Here is an 18,529-nt window from a genome sequence, read left to right on the forward strand (position 1 = left end):
GGAACGCCTTGGCTTGGGAATGCCCCAAGCCAGCTGGGGGAGGTGTGTGTGGATCGGGAGGTCTGGGCGGCTTTGCTTGAGCTGCTGCCCCCACGACCCGTCTCCGGATAAAGCGGAAGAAAATGGATGGATGGATGGATGGATGGGTTCATGTTGCAAAATAAGTTTTTAAGAATGATATTTCAGCAATTTAATTTCAAGTGTACAAAATACATGTGGACTGTCCAGATCAGCTGAGTCTCACGTTTTGTGTGTGTGTGTGTGTGTGTGTGTGCGCGTGCCCTTGTCATGAAAAGCACCTGATTTTCGTGGCACATTTTTTTTTAGTTTGCTATTTATAATCTTCCCCTTCTCCTAACTAGCCATAACCATAGCATAAGTGTGTACCCTCCCCAACCGTTAACCATAGCCCCCCCCCCAGACTCGGGGCACATTTTGTGCCCCTGTCATGAAACAAATTTGTGCCCATTACAAAAAGCTCCCCATTTTTGTAACCCCGTCACGAACTAATAGATTAATGTACTTTTCGTAACCCTGCCATGAACTGCTGTGAGACTGGGTTGGTTCATATATGATATGATGCATGGGTACAAAATTGTAATCTTTTTTGTTCTTCATTATGGGGCTCACAAAGCCAAATACATTCATTAATTTCTTACCTGCTTAGTCCAATCAAGGGTGACAGGGGGGCTGGAGCCTATCCCAGCATCATAGAGCATCAGACAGAGTACACCCTGGACAGGATGCCACTCTGATGAATGGCTACATAGACAAACAAACTCATTCACACTCACACACAACTATGGTGAATTAAAATTTTCCAGTTCACCTAACCTACATGTATTTGGAAGTGGGAGGAAGCTGGAGTACCGGGGGGGAACCCATAAGACTAGGGGGATAATATTAAAGCTCCATGCAAAATGGTCCACCAGGGAAGTGGTCCACCATAGAACCACCGCTGCCCAGGCAAATACATGTACCTCAGTAATTCCACAACAAAAAGTAAGTTCCACTGCCCAAGCTCACATCCTATTTTAGGAATAGTATAATAGTACACATCAATCCATCAGTCACCTTGCCAGAAATCTGTACTGACTGTGTGCACCAACTTGGGCATATGAACAGCAGTGAGATCATTTGGAAGTACATGTTTCAAACAAAACAAAATCTACACCACAATTTCAAAGGTTGTTTGATGCCTCATACTACAATTTCTGTGAAAATAACGGAAAAAATGTTGAGAAATATTGCTGCTAGTCATACAAGGCCAACAAATAAAATTCATAAAATCCAAAAATAATGCAGGAGTGCAGAATAACTGCAGATCATAAAAAGGTTAACTAACCTCGAGAGGAGAGTCTGGTTCATCCAGGATATTCTTTTCACTCTGTATCTGCTGCATGGTTCCTGTAGAACTGGGGTCCATTATCAGCACTTTCTGACTACCAGCTGTGCCGAACTTACAGTCACTCTTTCTGGAGTCAGTCGTCCTGCCCACCTCATAGTTGTACACGTGTGGCAGAGTCCCTGTCCCCAAAGTGTCTGAGTAACGTGGTGGATAATATGGAATCACCGGGAGACTGGAGTGATACAGGATGCGAGACTGTCTCCATCTGTAGATTTTCACTGATATAATAACCACTAAACATGTGATGAAGAGAAAGGAAACTACAGCCAAAGCCAGCACTAAGTAAAAAGTCAGGTTGTCATTGTACTCCTTGTCGTGCGTAAAGTCAGTGAACTCCGACAGCACTTCAGGGTAGCTGTCCGCCACCGCCACATTAACAATGACTGTAGCTGAATGAGAGGGCTGCCCGTTGTCCTCCACGAACACAGTCAGTCTTTGTTTGACAGCATCTTTATCAGTGACTTGGCGGATAGTTCTTATTTCTCCATTCTGTAAACCCACTTCAAACAGCGCCCTGTCTGTGGCTTTCTGCAGTTTATAGGAGAGCCAGGCATTCTGTCCAGAGTCCACATCAACAGCCACCACTTTAGTCACCAGATAGCCCACATCTGCTGAACGAGGAACCATCTCAGCCACCACAGAGCCTCCAGTCTGGACCGGGTACAGAACCTGAGGGGCATTGTCGTTCTGGTCCTGGATCACTATTTTCACAGTCACGTTGCTACTGAGTGGAGGGGAGCCTCCATCCTGTGCTTTGACTGTCAACAGAAGCTGTTTAATTTGTTCATAGTCAAATGAACGAACTGCATGGATAGCTCCACTCTCAGAATTTATGGTGACGAATGATGAAACAGGACTAGCACCGACTTGTGTTTCCTGAAGAAAATAAGAAATCCTAGCATTTTGATTCCCGTCTACATCATGTGCTTTCACGGTAAAAATAGACATCCCAGGAGGATTATTCTCCATAACATGAGCAACATAACTTTCTTTATCAAAAACAGGAGCATTATCATTCACATCAGAGATTCTCAGACGTAATGTCATTGTGCTCGATAAAGAAGAAGATCCTGAATCTGTCGCCTTCATAGTTATGTTATATTCTGGCACCCGTTCTCTGTCAAAAGCTGAATCTGTTACTAATGCATAGTAATTAGTTAATGTTGATTTTATTTTAAATGGTAGACTCTTGTCTGTTGTGCAAATAACTTGTCCATTTTGTTCTGAGTCCGCATCAATCACATTAATTATTGCCACTGTGGTACCTGAAGCAGCATCTTCTGGTACATTGCTCAGGAATGACATCACATTTATTACAGGTGCATTGTCGTTGACGTCAACAATCTCCATCTGAACCTTGCTTGAATCAGTTAGACCTCCTTGGTCCGTAGCTTCAATCATAAATTCATATTTCTTATGTTGTTCATAGTCTATTTCGTCTACAAGTGTGATAATCCCTGTAGTTTCATCCAAATGGAATTTGTCAGACAGCTGCTCTTTCATGCTTGAAAATCTATATCTAACGTCACCATTTGATCCCGCGTCTGCGTCACTCGCATTCACCGTTAAGATATATGTGCCTTTTATTGAATTTTCCTGAACAGCGGCCCTGTACACAGACTGATTAAAAACCGGAGGGTTATCGTTGACGTCGAGGACAGTGATATCCATATTTATTGTGCCAGATCTGGGTGGTGTTCCTCCATCAACAGCAATAAGGTTCAAGAGCAATTTCGATTCGCTCTCTCTATCCAGGGCTTTTTGTAAAATCATTTCACTGTATTTTTTCCCATCTGGAGTCGAGTGCTGCTTTAATCCAAAAAAGTCATTCGTAGTTAAAATGTATTTTTGCAATCCGTTACTGCCCACATCTGCGTCATCTGCAGTGGCTAATAAAAACCGAGATCCCAGTGCGGCAGACTCACTGATTTCAAATTTCACTTCTTTTTTTGTGAACTTAGGAGAATTATCATTTATGTCGATAATTTCCACCGTGACTTGATGCAATTCCATAGGATTCTCTAAAATCACCTCAAAGCTGAAGCTGCACGGCGTGACGTCTCCACAGAGCTGCTCTCGGTCGATTCTTTCTTTTACGGCTAAAACGCCTTTGTCTGTCGTCAGTTCCGTGTACTGATGGCTTTGTCTGGTCACGATACGGGCCCGCCCAGAACGGAGTCTCTGCACGTCCAAACCAAGATCTTGAGCGATATTGCCGATGAAAGTGCCCTTCTTCAGCTCCTCTGGGATTGTATATCGGATTTGGCCAGAGACGATGTGGCTGAGACAGAACAGGATCAACAGTAACGGCGTCACTGCTCCACAAGGCAAACGCCATTTTACGCACGGCAAATGCGGGGTTTTAGAAGCCATTACCGACAACAAAATGTAATATCCACAGCTTCCTTTAAAACGTCGTCCCAAAAATAAAATAAAAAATAAAATAAAATAAAACAAGAACGCCCAGATCTCTCAAAGTAGTGATCTGACTGCTCCAGACTTCCCTTCAATTGTATTTGTGCGTGCGCTCCAGCTTATGAACCCCGCAGTTTGCCTTCGTTCCTTTAAAGCACAGAAAAATGACGGTCGAGCTCGACTGAGTCAAAATATTGTTCCATTAGCCAACAGCGTCTCTTACTGTCCAAAGCGAAGAATATCATGATAAAAACTGAGGAAAATAAAATTGCCACCCAAACAATGTGGTGATATGTGTGACCGAGTTACAAATGATGAATGAGAAATAACTTCAAATAAGAAATAACCAAAATAAGAAATGATAAAAAAAATAAAATAAAACTGTGTTTGAATAATGACAAACGAATGCCACTGATTCACGGACAGACAGATGGGGGGACGTACAGACAGATCTTTTTTTTTTTTTTTTTTTTTTTTTTTTTTTTCCCCAATGGATACGTTCACTTAAAGGGCAAAAAAAAAAGGGTTTCATGAAGTGCAATACTTTTGATGAACAACAAAATTACGATATTAACATACAAGGGATAACAAACTTTTTCATGAATAAATTATAAAGCAGGAATGAAATGACACTTAACTGTTCATTTACGGATCTAAACTGAATCTCAGTGTGATTTCCAATTTGAATTTCAGTTGACTAAATGATATCAACATCTATAATTTTATTTGTAATCTTCTTCTTCTTCTTCTTCTTCTTCTTTATGCAAACAAATGCAAAGGTAAACTCGTGAACCTCATGAAAATATTCAAAATTTCCAAATCTCTCAGATTTAAGTATAACTACTGAGACTTTTGAGAACATTTTAGTCTAAAATTGCTCAAAGACCAAATTTTCTATTTAGGGCATTTCAACACCCCTTCCTCCCGCCCATCCTCCAAATGCAGAGGTACTTGTTTTGACATTCAAATTTAAAGAACTGATCTTTTGCTATAGTTGCATGTTATATTGAAGTTGTCCAAAAATCTGCTTGGACAGAAAGATTACAATGAAGCAAGATGTGCATCTTGTAACAAAAATGCATTGTTGAAGTTATTCAATGAGTTTTGTCATCGCAAAATTATTATCAGAATGCCCAATCTGCTGCATCTTACAAAACTCAATACATATCGGCAGCGACTCCAGTTACAGCGGCTACCACACACTCACATCACCTCAATTTGGAAAACAGAATGTTTCAAGTTTAGTGCACATAAACAATGTCAAATGTATATGTGTTGTCTTAATTCTGGTGTGTGCCATTATTACAGTAAACAAGTAATAATTGTGGATTAATTGCTGTTTTTCTGTGGAATGTGACTGTGGAAATCTCATTGTTGTAATGACAATGATAATAAAGCCATCCATCCATCCATCCATCCATCCATCCATCCATCCATCCATCCATCCATCCATCCATCCATCCATCCATCCATCCATCCATCCATCCATCCATCCATCCATCCATATGCCATAAGTAACATTCAACAAATAGCAAAGCCTGAAATTATTTTCATAAGGACAAAATGGAGAATAAACTATTTAATTTATTGTCACTAAGGTCAATAAGACCAACAGATAGACATATTTGCAAAGTGAAACCACAAAGAGAGAGAGAGAGAGAGAGAGAGAGAGAGAGAGAGAGAGAGAGAGAGAGAGAGAGAGAGAGAGAGAGAGAGAGAGCACTTTGAAATTTTAACTTAAAACGAGAATAATTTAAATTAAATATGAATGAATAAGTTGCTTGAATTCTGACCATGATGCCAGGTGCCAGGAATCATGGATTTAAAATACAAAACATAATGAGAAACATAGATAATTTGTCTGCCAAGTGAAATATACAGGAGGTTTATCACTGAATACACCAGGACCAACCGATGCACTGTCCAATGTTGACACTGTAGTGGCTCGAACTTCTGCGTCTCCGGACACCACAAACAGTCAACATGTTCTTTCAGTTTATTATGCACATATGCCATAAATAGACATGTCAGGTGTGTTCACGCCCACTCAGTATGATATAAATATTATGATGTGGGGGAGCTTAGTGAAATGTTAAAGCTGCACCACACTGGACTTCTTATGACAAAGGACAACAAAATACTGACAAGTTCTTATCAAAGAAACTTAACAGAGACAAACTGCTGAGGTGCTGTCCATGGTGCTAATAAAGACAGCACACTTTACTTACATGAGAAGAAGGAGCAAGACAGGCAAAAGAGAGAACAACACCTCTGAAGAATATTCTTAACTCACCTCTAGAGGAGAGTCTGGTTCATCCAGGATGTTCTTTTCACTCTGTATCCGCTGCATGGTTCCTGTAGAACTGGGGTCAATTATCAGCACGTTCTGACTACCAGCTGTGCCGAACTTACACTCACTCTTTCTGGAGTCAGTCGTCCTGCACACCTCGTAGTTGTACACGTGTGGCAGAGTCCCTGTCCCCAAAGTGTCTGAGTAACGTGGTGGATAATATGGAATCACCGGGAGACTTGAGTGATACAGGACGCGAGACTGTCTCCATCTGTAGATTTTCACTGATATAATAACCACTAAACACGTGATGAAGAGAAAGGAAACTACAGCCAAAGCCAGCACTAAGTAAAAAGTCAGGTTGTCATTGTACTCCTTGTCGTGCGTAAAGTCAGTGAACTCTGACAGCACTTCAGGGTAGCTGTCCGCCACCGCCACGTTAACAATGACTGTAGCTGAACGAGAGGGCTGCCCGTTGTCCTCCACGAACACAGTCAGTCTTTGTTTGACAGCATCTTTATCAGTGACTTGGCGGATAGTTCTTATTTCTCCATTCTGTAAACCCACTTCAAACAGCGCCCTGTCTGTGGCTTTCTGCAGTTTATAGGAGAGCCAGGCATTCTGTCCAGAGTCCACATCAACAGCCACCACTTTAGTCACCAGATAGCCCACATCTGCTGAACGAGGAACCATCTCAGCCACCACAGAGCCTCCAGTCTGGACCGGGTACAGAACCTGAGGGGTGTTGTCGTTCTGGTCCTGGATCACTATTTTCACAGTCACGTTACTACTGAGTGGAGGGGAGCCTCCATCCTGCGCTTTGACATTTAGCTGAACTTCTTTAATTTGTTCATAATCAAATGAATGAACTGCGTGCAGAACACCTGTATCAGAGTTGATGGACACGTAACGAGAAGCTGGGCTACCACTGATTTGTGTATCCTCCAAAAAATATGATATCCTGGCGTTTTGATTCCAGTCTGAGTCCTGTGCAGAAACAGCAATTATAGAGGCTCCCTGCAAATTATTCTCCATAATGTAAGCAGAATATGAGCTTTTATCAAATACTGGGCAATTGTCATTTACATCCAGTATTCTAAGTTGCAGAGTAACAAAGCTGAACAGAGGTGGAGTCCCTGAATCAGTAGCAGTTACCGTTATGTTGTACTCATGAGTAACCTCTCTATCCAAATGTTTATCTGACACCAAATTATAATAGTTAGTTAATGATGACTGAATTTTAAAAGGGAGTTTATTATCAATTGAACATCGAATTTGTCCGTTTTTCTCCGAATCAGCATCTTTCACATTAATAACAGCTATTGTTGTGCCAAGGGGGGCGTCTTCTGACACCGTGTTGGAAAACGACATAATGGTTATAACTGGAACATTATCATTGACGTCATTAACATCAATTATAACTTTACTCGTCCCTGTTAAACCTCCTCGATCCCTGGCCTCCACCCTGAGCTCATACTTTTTCTCTTTTTCATAGTCAATGATGTCTGCAACTGAAATCACACCTGTGTTTTCATCAATATTGAACATATTGACTGTACTTCCTTTGTTTTTTGCAAAACTGAATAATATTTCGCCATTAGAGCCAATGTCCGCATCACTGGCGTTAACGCTTGTTATATATGTTCCCTTTAGCGCATTTTCCACCACGGCAGCCCTGTAAAGTGTTTGGTTAAACACAGGGGCGTTGTCATTTGCGTCTAAAATGAACATATTTATATTGACAGTGCCAGATCTTTGCGGGGTTCCGCCATCTACGGCTATTACTTTCAATAAGAGGCTGGGATGCCCCTCTCTGTCTAAAGGCTTTTGGAGCACTAATTCGGCGTATTTACTGCCGTCTGGGTTTGCATGTTGCTTCAGAATGAAATAATTGTTTGGTGATAGAATATAATTCTGCAATCCGTTTAGCCCCACGTCAGGATCGAATGCGCTTTCAACAGGAAATTTTGCGCCAATTGCAGCCGATTCGCTCGTTTCAAACATAATGTCCTTATTCGGGAAAAACGGCGTGTTATCGTTTATGTCTAAAATTTCGACGGTGACCCTGTGAAGCTCGATTGGATTTTCTAAAATGATTTCGAAGCTGAGGCTGCAGGGCGTCACGTCTCCGCAGAGCTGCTCACGGTCTATTCTCTCACTCACGACGAGAAGCCCTTTGTCTGTCCTCAGCTCCGCGTACTGGATGTTTTCTCCTGTCACGATGCGTGCACGGCCGGAGCGGAGCCGTTTCACGTCCAAAGCAAGATCTTGTGCTACGTTACCGATGACTGAGCCTTTCTTCATCTCTTCTGGAACAGAATATTGAATCTGGGCGTCCACTCCGTGCGCCGCACATGTCATTATAATGACAAGTCCCAGTCGCCATTGTAATCCACAAAACCACCGCCATCTTTCACGTCGAGGGAAGGAACGATCGCTTGCCATGTCAAAAAACAAGAGATCTTGATAAATAATGCGTCCTGAGAAAATCAATCTCGCATGGTCCTGTAGTAGGGCAAAAACAAATAAAGTAACAATTTAAAGAAATCAATCCTTTCTTCACTCACGTTCTGTGCGCCTAAGAACAGTCTCTGTACCAGACTGAAGTACGACACTGATGGAGGAGAGCTGACTCACTGGAAACACTTTTTTTTTCATTGACCAACAGCGTCACTTAGAGTCCAAAAATATGAACTCCTTCAGGGTATCCAGACCATACACACTTCACACGGCTGTGAAAAGAAGCACCTTGGTGTTCTCATTTTTCGATACGCAACTAAATTTAAGTTGCAGCTTTGTTTTAAAAGGAGAAGGTGAAGTCACGCAGTAAAGCGGCAGAATCCGTGACCTAAAGTGTGCTGATATTTAATCAAATTCTGTATTTTCGAAAGATTTTTAAAGGGCAGGTGTTCTGACTAAAAAAAGGAAAGAAAGAAAACACACACACACACACACACACACACACACACACACACACACACACACACACACACACACACACACACACACACACACACACACACACACACACACACACACACACACACACACAAAACAAACAAAGAAAAAGTTGTTTTTTAAATGACAAAAAAATGCATACACATTTCTTCCCACACAAAAACTCAGATTTATGAAGATAGGGTGCGCAATGAGAATGTGCGCACCACACGTATATACATCAAGGGTTCACATATGGTTATAGCATGAAATAGGGTCGCACATTCAAAAAAAAAAAAAAAAAAAAAATCTATGGGAGGCGAGATATCGTGCGCGAGTACACAGTTCCACAGTGGCATATATTTTATATGACCTGTATCTTACGGCCACTGTCAGGGTGTCAAACAGAAAAAACATGCATCCGCAAGGATTTACAAATCTGGCAAAAAAAAAATAAAATAAATAAATAAATTGCACGTTTCAGGTTGCAACATTACCCAGACCCAATACGGTGGCCCTGAAGTGCAAAACAAAACAGCAAATCGCACAGCACCACACTTTTATTCTTGACGTGACACAAACTTTGAGACATCTGGCCCTTGGTTTCATACAGAAAACTATGAATAAGAACACACAAAACAAATGCAAATAAAGGCAATACAATGATACAAAAGCAGATATGTAAGGGAAGCCTCAACACCAAATTCTAACAGGTCCAATGAGCTCTTTAAAGCCGACTTTAAAGAGCTCACTAAAGCAATGAAGCAGGAAAAAAATATATATATATATATTTTTTTTTTTACCCACAAAAGTACTGATTATAGAAGCAACTGACAAATGACAATAAAAACTATGCTTCGTTGGATAGATAGATAGATAGATAGATAGATAGATAGATAGATAGATAGATAGATAGATAGATAGATAGATAGATAGATAGATAGATAGATAGATAGATAGATAGATAGATAGATAGATAGATAGATAGATAGATAGATAGATAGATAGATAGATAGATAGATAGATAGAGTCAAATAGGGTTGAGAGGGAGAGAGAGAGAGTGAGAGAGAGAGAGAGGTACTTTCAAAATCTATAGAGACAAAGTATGGATAGCATAAAAAAATATTATACATAGAATAAGTTGTTTAAATTCTGACCATGATGCCAGGTGCTTACCTGTGCTGTTATGTTGAAAGGGAGCTGACAAGAAGTGTGCGTCCAATAAATGGCTGGTGGGGGGGGTTTCTGTCCAGGTGTGTGTGTGTGTGTGTGTGTGTGTCTGTCTGTTTTCCCCCTGTGAAATGTGTGAGTTACATTGGTATTCCTGCCTTTAAGATGAGCAAACCAACAAGTTATGGGCCCAGGAGGGATGGAGGAAGTCTGTGGAACCATTTGTGCTTCAACGGGTGATGGTCTAGTGGATAAAGTGTTGGGCTTGAGACCAGAGCATCGTCAGTTCAAACCCCAGCCTGAAAATCACTAAGGGCCCTTGGGCGATGTCATTAATCCTTTGTTTGCTCCCTGTGTGTAGTGGGTGCCTTGCAATTTTTTTTTTTTTTTTTTAACCCATGAAAACACACTGTCATCACAAATACAGCATTGTTTTGGATCTACTTTTTGCGCAGGAATTCATGAAGCATGTCGGCCGCGTACTAACACAGAATATACAAAAACTGTATAGTAGTTAAGCCAAAACTAGAGCGTCCACTTTTAGCTTGCCATAAGCTAAGCTAGTGGCGCTCGTGAGAGTATGAGGCTACATTTTAAGAGCCAAGACTGCAATTACAGCTATGAGAAACACTAAAGAGACATTAAGTGATGGCTTCTTTATTGCAATAGTCCTTAAAGGCTTGCCACAATCATTTAAGCTTATCTCGATTCACATTACTCAAAACAAGAAAGAAATTACTTTCAGCGACTTCAAAGTCAAATTGAAAAGCTTTGAGATGACTGAAAAGAGCACAAACTCAAATAACAACGTGATAAAGGTAAATAACTGGCCCAAGATCAAAGGAAGGGAGAGCCCACTTGCTGCAGCTGTGGACAGAAAGGACATAAGGCCCGTGAATGCAACACAACTGGAGAATGCAAAGAACAAAAACAGAAGCAGTGGCGAGACAAAAGATGACAAAAGAGGACCAATGTCAAATAAGTAGCTGATGTAAAATAAAACATTCTTTTACATTCAAGAAAAATGACTGTGATGTTCAAGGATTAAAGCAAAGAGGCCTAATGGTTGACACAGGAGCTACGTCACAGATAGTCACAAACATCAAAAGTTTCAAGACGTTTGATGATGCCTTCAAGCCAGGAAAACACTTCATGGAGCTAGCTGATGGAACAAGAACGAGCGGTGTTGCATTGAAGCAAGGAGCAGCAGAGGTCTACCTGTGAGACAGTGAGGGACACAGTGTAAAGGCAACACTGGAAGGAGCACTCTACATCCCCTCATGCCCACAGGACATCTCTGTCCAAGGAATGACAGCCAGAGAGGCTTCAGTCACCTTCAGTAAGGGGAGCAACCAGCTCATCCACAAGGATGGCACAGAATTTGACATTAAAGAATGTGGTAGACTGTACTATCTCAGTACTGTTAACACTGATAAAGAGGTGGACAACAATGAATGTTATGAGTGTCACAATATTGAAATTTGGCACAAAATTCTTGGTCACTGTAACTTTGATGATTTGTCAAAGCTAGAAAATATAACTCAGGGCATGAAAATCAAGGGTAAAACAACCAAATCTAGTCCAGACTGTGAGGTTTACTTAAAAGGGAAGCTTATTCAGACCCAAAATAGACAGCCAAACAAAAGGGCAGAGACAGCACTAGAACTTGTACATGCTGACTTAGCTAGACCGACTGAGCCAGAGGCAAAGGACGGCTTTAGGTACACTAGCATTTACTGACGACTACCCATGAACAGTTTTTATGTACTTTCTAAAAGCAAAAAGTGACACTTGTGAAGCAACTGAAAAATTTATTTTAGATGTTGCCCCTTATGGGAACATAAAGCGCATCGGGTTGGACATTGGGACTGAATTTACTGCGAGAGAGTTCCAAGTCTTGCTGAGAAAGAATGCCATAAGACATGAGACCTCGGCACCGTATTCACCCCATCAAAATGGGACAGCTGAGAGAAATTGGAGGACACTTTTTGAGATGGCAAGGAAAATAATCTGCCAAAGAATCTTTGGACATATGCTGTTGGGACTGCTGCAGTAATTCACAACAGGTGTTATAACAGGCGGACAGGATAAACTCCTTACTACATCCTAACAGGGAGAAAGCCTGATCTATCTAAGATGGAGATTTTTGGATCAGACTGCTACAGTTACAAACAAGACAAAAACAAGTTAGATTCAAGGTGTGATGAAGGACATTTTGTGGGATATGAAGGATATAGTCCATCATATCTGGTCTATTACCCAGACACTGGACAAGTTCTCAAACACAGGTTGGTTTAGTTCCTTAACAAGTTTTTATTCGGCACACAAAATATTCAAATAGAAAAAAATGAACAATTCCACAAACAAACACAGACAAAACTAGTGAGTCCGAAAGGGTGTGGGCTGAAGCAAAGCTTATTAGCGTCCACCCCTGCTCGTACAAGTCCAACAATTCTTATCAGTCATATTTACATAAATACAAATTCACTACTACATGTCGACACACAGACATACACATCAATATACTATTCACTTATAATTATATTTATATAGTACCAGATCACAAGAAAGTCGAATCAAGGCACTTTACGCCAGTAAGGACTAACCTTACCAACCCCCAGAGCGAGCACTAGGCAGCTGTGGTGAGGAAAAACTCCCTATAAGGAAGAAACCTCAAGCAGACCAGGCTCTTGGGGGTGACCCTCTGCTTGGGCTGTGCCATATATACCTATATACATACTTATATACTTTACAAACATAAATATATACATACATATACACAGTCACTTATATACATATATACTCAACAAAAATATAAACGCAACACTTTTGGTTTTGCTCCCATTTTGTATGTGATGAACTCAAAGATCTAAAACTTTTTCCACATACACAATATCACCATTTCCCTCAAATATTGTTCATAAACCAGTCGAAATCTGTGATAGTGAGCACTTCTCCTTTGCTGAGATAATCCATCCCACCTCACAGGTGTGCCATACGAAGATGCTGATTAGACACCATGATTAGTGCACAGGTGTGCCTTAGACTGCCCACAATAAAAGGCCACTCTGAAAGGTGCAGTTTTGTTTTATTGGGGAGGGATACCAGTCAGTATCTGGTGTGACCACCATATGCCTCATGCAGTGCAACACATCTCCTTCGCATCATCCGTGAAGAGAACACCTTTCCAACGTGCCAAACACCAGCGAATGTGAGCATTTGCCCACTCAAGTCGGTTACGACGACGAACTGGAGTCAGGTCGAGACCCCGATGAGGACCACGAGCATGCAGATGAGCTTCCCTGAGACGGTTTCTGACAGTTTGTGCAGAAATTCTTTGGTTATGCAAACCGATTGTTTCAGCAGCTGTCCGAGTGGCTGGTCTCAGATGATCTTGGAGGTGAACATGCTGGATGTGGGGGTCCTGGGCTGGTGTGGTTACACGTGGTCTGCGGTTGTGAGGCTGGTTGGATGTACTGCCAAATTCTCTGAAACGCCTTTGGAGATGGCTTATGGTAGAGAAATGAACATTCAATACACGAGCAACAGCTCTGGTTGACATTCCTGCTGTCAGCATGCCAATTGCACGCTCCCTCAAATCTTGCGACATCTGTGGCATTGTGCTGTGTGATAAAACTGCAGCTTTCAGAGTGGCCTTTTATTGTGGGCAGTCTAAGGCACACCTGTGCACTAATCATGGTGTCTAATCAGCATCTTCGTATGGCACACCTGTGAGGTGGGATGGATTATCTCAGCAAAGGAGAAGTGCTCACTATCACAGATTTAGACTGGTTTGTGAACAATATTTGAGGGAAATGGTGATATTGTGTATGTGGAAAAAGTTTTAGATCTTTGAATTCATCTCATACAAAATGGGAGCAAAACCAAAAGTGTTGCATTTATATTTTTGTTGAGTGTACATATACACCTACCCATATCTATATATCTACATACGCATATACATACCCACACATTCAAATATACAATGAGTCCCACTTATAAATTGAACATTCCATATAAATCAAATTATATTTGCTTCTTTATGATACTTAGACATGATGTTCTTTTTGAGTAGTTTCTTAAATCTTACTAAGGTACTACTCATTCTAACCTCTGTTGAACATTTGTTCCATTTCCTCACCCCAACCACAGACACACAAAAACCCTTTACATTTGTTCTTACTGGTGGTTTAATAAAAATTGCACAACCTCTTAAACTATATCTGGATTCCCTCAATCGGAACAGACTCTGGACATGTCTCGGTAAGGCTTGGTTTTTCGCTCGAAATAAAGTTTGAATTGTAATGTAATCGACCAAATCTATGAATTTTAATAAATTTAAAGACACAAATAAAGAATGAGTTGGTTCACGATATTGTTTATTGCAGATGATTCGTATGGCTCGTTTTTGCAAAAGGAATATTGGATTGGTATTTGATTTGTAAGTGTTTCCCCATGACTCAACAAAAGTGTAGTTGAACGTCAAACCCAGACTACTCAAAATGACAATGACAATGATGACTTACATATGAGATTAGACATCCCCACATTACATGCAGCTTGGTCTCATGTTTTTTTTTTCATGCCCCTGCCACAAAAAGCACCCAATTTTTGTGAAATATTTTTTTTTAATTTTGGTATTTATAATCTTTGCCTTCTCCTAATTCTAACTATAACCATAGAGTTTGTGTCTACCCTCCCCTAACCCTCCATAACTCCCCCAGACCCGTCACCCCACATTTTGTGCCTGTGTCACAAAATGAAATAGTTCCCCCATCATGAAAAGTGCCCCATTTTCATGGCTCCGTCACAAATCCATAGATAAATATACTTTTCGTAATGCCGCCACAAACTGCCATGAGACTGGGTTGGTTACATGACAAGACAGTCAGTGGGAGTCCAGATGAGGCACAAGAGGCCAGCACTGAAACACAAGAATATGTCACAAGTGACAGTGAACCCCCAGAAAAAAGAACATAGTCCCACTTTCACGACTACATGATATCCTAAAAGAGGCAGGAAAAATACATTATATTTAAAAGACTATGACCATGAGAGTATTGACTATTGTTACAGGGTAATGCATGGTGTGCCACAAACATTCAAATGGGGCTGTGCACTTCCCTAAGTCAAAATTTTAGTCTAAAGCTTTATGGATGATGAGAGGAAATCCTTAAAGGAGAATGACAAATTCACACGGACCACACTGGCAGAAGGTAAAAATACAGTGAGTGGGAAATTGGTGTATGCTATTAAAGAGAACCCTGACAAGACAGAACACTTTTGGTAAGTGATCTTGTGTAAATGTGAAGAACAAAGATGAAAACTCAACATTTTCTACTTTTAAATTAAATAAGGTGTGTGAAACTCTAGCTGTCCAAGGTGCTGAATGAGTTAGCCCAGGCTGCACCATTTGATTAAATCATTTGGGAACAGAAATAAAAAGGTAAACGTAGTGTGACTGGAAATATTTCTAACCTCAAGAGGAGAGTCTGGTTCATCCAGGATGTTCTTCTCACTCTGTATCCTCTGCATGGTTCCTGTAGAACTGGGGTCCATTATCAGCACGTTCTGACTACCAGCTGTGCCGAACTTACAGTCACTCTTTCTGGAGTCAGTCATCCTGCACACCTCGTAGTTGTACACGTGTGGCAGAGTCCCTGTCCCCAAAGTGTCTGAGTAACGTGGTGGATAATATGGAATCACCGGGAGACTGGAGTGATACAGGATGCGAGACTGTCTCCATCTGTAGATTTTCACTGATATAATAACCACTAAACACGTGATGAAGAGAAAGGAAACTACAGCCAAAGCCAGCACTAAATAAAAAGTCAGGTTGTCATTGTACTCCTTGTCGTGCGTAAAGTCAGTGAACTCCAACAGCACTTCATGGTAGCTGTCCGCCACCGCCACGTTAACAATGACTGTAGCTGAACGAGAGGGCTGCCCGTTGTCCTCCACGAACACAGTCAGTCTTTGTTTGACAGCATCTTTATCAGTGACTTGGCGCATAGTTCTTATTTCTCCATTCTGTAAACCCACTTCAAACAGCGCCCTGTCTGTGGCTTTCTGCAGTTTATAGGAGAGCCAGGCATTCTGTCCAGAGTCCACATCAACAGCCACCACTTTAGTCACCAGATAGCCCACATCTGCTGAACGAGGAACCATCTCAGCCACAACAGAGCCTCCAGTCTGGACCGGGTACAGAACTTGAGGGGCATTGTCATTCTGGTCCTGGATCACTATTTTCACAGTCACGTTACTACTGAGTGGAGGGGAGCCTCCATCCTGCGCTTTGACTATGAAAACTACATGTTTAATTTGCTCATAATCAAATGAACGCACTGCATGTATCACTCCGCTTTCTGCATTAACTGATACAGAGTTAGACAGTGGAGATCCGTCGAGAACAGCGTCTTCCAGAATATAGGAAATACGAGCATTTTGGTTTTCATCCGGATCTTTAGCCCTCACTGTGAGAAGAGAGACTCCCGGAGAATTATTTTCTGTAATAAACGCAGTGTAATCTCTTTGTGGAAACACCGGTGCATTATCATTCACATCAGAGACCTTTAAATTAAAGGTTTTCTTTGTTGAAAGTGAAGGAGCTCCTGCATCTGTGGCAACTACAGTGACGTTATACTCTGAAATTCTTTCACGATCTAAAACTGTATCTGTTAACACACTATAGTAATTTCTTAAATTGGACAGGATCCTGAAAGGCGTATTATTTTCTATTTTACATGTTATCTGTCCATTATCACCAGAATCTAGATCCTTAACGTTAATAATCCCAATAGTTGTGCCAGGAGGGGAGTCCTCTGACACGGGGCTGGTGAATGACACGACGCTAATAATAGGGGCGTTGTCATTCAAATCAATCACATCGATTATCACTTTACTTGAATCCGTCAAACCTCCTTGATCCTTTGCGTCAATCATGAGCTCGTATTTTTTGTCTTTTTCAAAATCTATTGGTCCTGAAACCGACAATTTTCCAGAAATTTCATCAATAGACAACAAATCAGCAATGTTGCTCTTCACGTTTGAAATAGAATAAGTGATCGAACCGTAAGATCCATCTGCGTCTGTGGCGTTAACAGTGACGATGCTGGTGCCTTTTGCTGCGTTTTCTGTCACTGTTGCCTTGTATACTGACTGGTTAAAAACAGGAGCATTGTCATTCACATCTAAAACGTTTATATTTATATTTACTGTACCAGATCGCTGAGGATTTCCACCGTCCAACGCTATCAGTTTGAAGGAGAGGTGCGGCACTTCTTCTCTGTCTAACGGCTTCCGAAGAATCATCTCCGCATATTTGCTACCGTCTGGATTCACGTGCTGTTTTAAAATAAAATTTTCGGTTGGAGTCAAAACATATTTTTGAAGACCATTATCACCAACATCGGCGTCCTCTGCCCTGTCCAGCACAAAGCGCGCACCAAGGTTCGCTGACTCGCTAATGTCCAACATGATATCTGACTTCTTAAAAACCGGGGGGTGATCATTAATATCCAACACTTCGATCGTTACATGATGCAGTTCCATGGGATTTTCCAAAATCATTTCAAAACTGAAGCTACACGGTGTCAGGTCTCCACAAAGCAGCTCTCGGTCGATTCTTTCCTTCACGACTAACAGTCCTTTGTCTGTCTTCAGTTCCGCGTATTGCAGGTTTTCTCCTGTAACGATGCGAGCCCGACCAGATCGAAGCCGTTTCAGATCCAAACCAAGATCCTGTGCCACTTTTCCGATAACAGAACCTTTCTTCATCTCCTCGGGGATAGAATAGCGGATTTGCGCAGCAGCATTACAGAGGAAAAGGAGCAAAAACATCGTTGTTCTTGCAGCGTCACACAAACGCCATTTACAGTGTTGTTTCTCAAACGCCATGTCATGAAAAGAGAATTTTTTCCAAAAAACGGAAACAAAGATCACGTATCAATTAGAAAAAAAGAAAAAAAAAAACAATGTTTCCCGATATAATAGCGAAATAAGGAAATATTCTGCTGGAGCAAACGTTATCCGATGCTCTCTTTAAAGCGCCTCCGCAGTAATCTGACAATGGAGAACAAACTGCAACAGAAGGACTGAATGAATGAATTCTAATGTTGTTCAATAGCGTCACTTAGAGCCCAAAATGTGAACACCAAGAAATAGATCAGGCATTAAAAATAAATGTCTCAATTTAAAATTACTGAACACAAAAATGCTTCTTACAACTGTTAAGCGGTAAAATTAATTTGACACATTGTCTGGCACAAAAACATAACATTTTAAGCTCTTTTTAGCACCAGAAATATATA

The 18,529-nt window shown here is 41.2% G+C and overlaps 3 protein-coding genes across 18 annotated transcripts in view; all 3 read right to left on the reverse strand.

The window, feature by feature from the left end:
- The window catches only part of LOC117519820 (protocadherin gamma-A11-like), a 911,360-nt gene that overhangs the window by 266,264 nt on the left and 626,567 nt on the right, over window positions 1-18,529 (reverse strand). For 2 of the 16 annotated variants that reach the window (XM_034181085.1, XM_034181073.1), the window contains exon 1: window positions 15,699-18,205. The exons of the other annotated variants lie outside the window; for them this stretch is intronic. In XM_034181085.1, the coding sequence (XP_034036976.1) occupies window positions 15,699-18,116 (2,418 nt within the window). In that variant the 5' untranslated portion in view covers window positions 18,117-18,205. Of the gene's footprint in view, window positions 1-15,698; window positions 18,206-18,529 lie in introns of those variants that run through there. 16 annotated transcript variants of the gene reach the window in all.
- LOC117519835 (protocadherin gamma-A3-like) lies at window positions 1,337-4,049 on the reverse strand. Its single transcript, XM_034181111.1, has one exon. The coding sequence runs from the start codon at window positions 3,779-3,781 to the stop codon at window positions 1,337-1,339; it is 2,445 nt and encodes an 814-aa protein (XP_034037002.1). The 5' UTR covers window positions 3,782-4,049.
- Window positions 6,108-8,670, reverse strand: LOC117519833 (protocadherin gamma-A11-like). The gene has a single exon (XM_034181109.1). It carries the CDS (start codon window positions 8,556-8,558, stop codon window positions 6,108-6,110), a length of 2,451 nt encoding a protein of 816 aa, XP_034037000.1. The 5' UTR covers window positions 8,559-8,670.

Source organism: Thalassophryne amazonica, chromosome 11, assembly GCF_902500255.1.
Source record: "Thalassophryne amazonica chromosome 11, fThaAma1.1, whole genome shotgun sequence".
Lineage (NCBI taxonomy): Eukaryota > Metazoa > Chordata > Actinopteri > Batrachoidiformes > Batrachoididae > Thalassophryne > Thalassophryne amazonica.

Coding starts and splice junctions, on each gene's coding strand:
- LOC117519835 (XM_034181111.1), bottom strand. CDS start 3,781: ATGGCTTCTAAAACCCCGCATTTGCCGTGCGTAAAATGGCGTTTGCCT.
- LOC117519833 (XM_034181109.1), bottom strand. CDS start 8,558: ATGGCAAGCGATCGTTCCTTCCCTCGACGTGAAAGATGGCGGTGGTTT.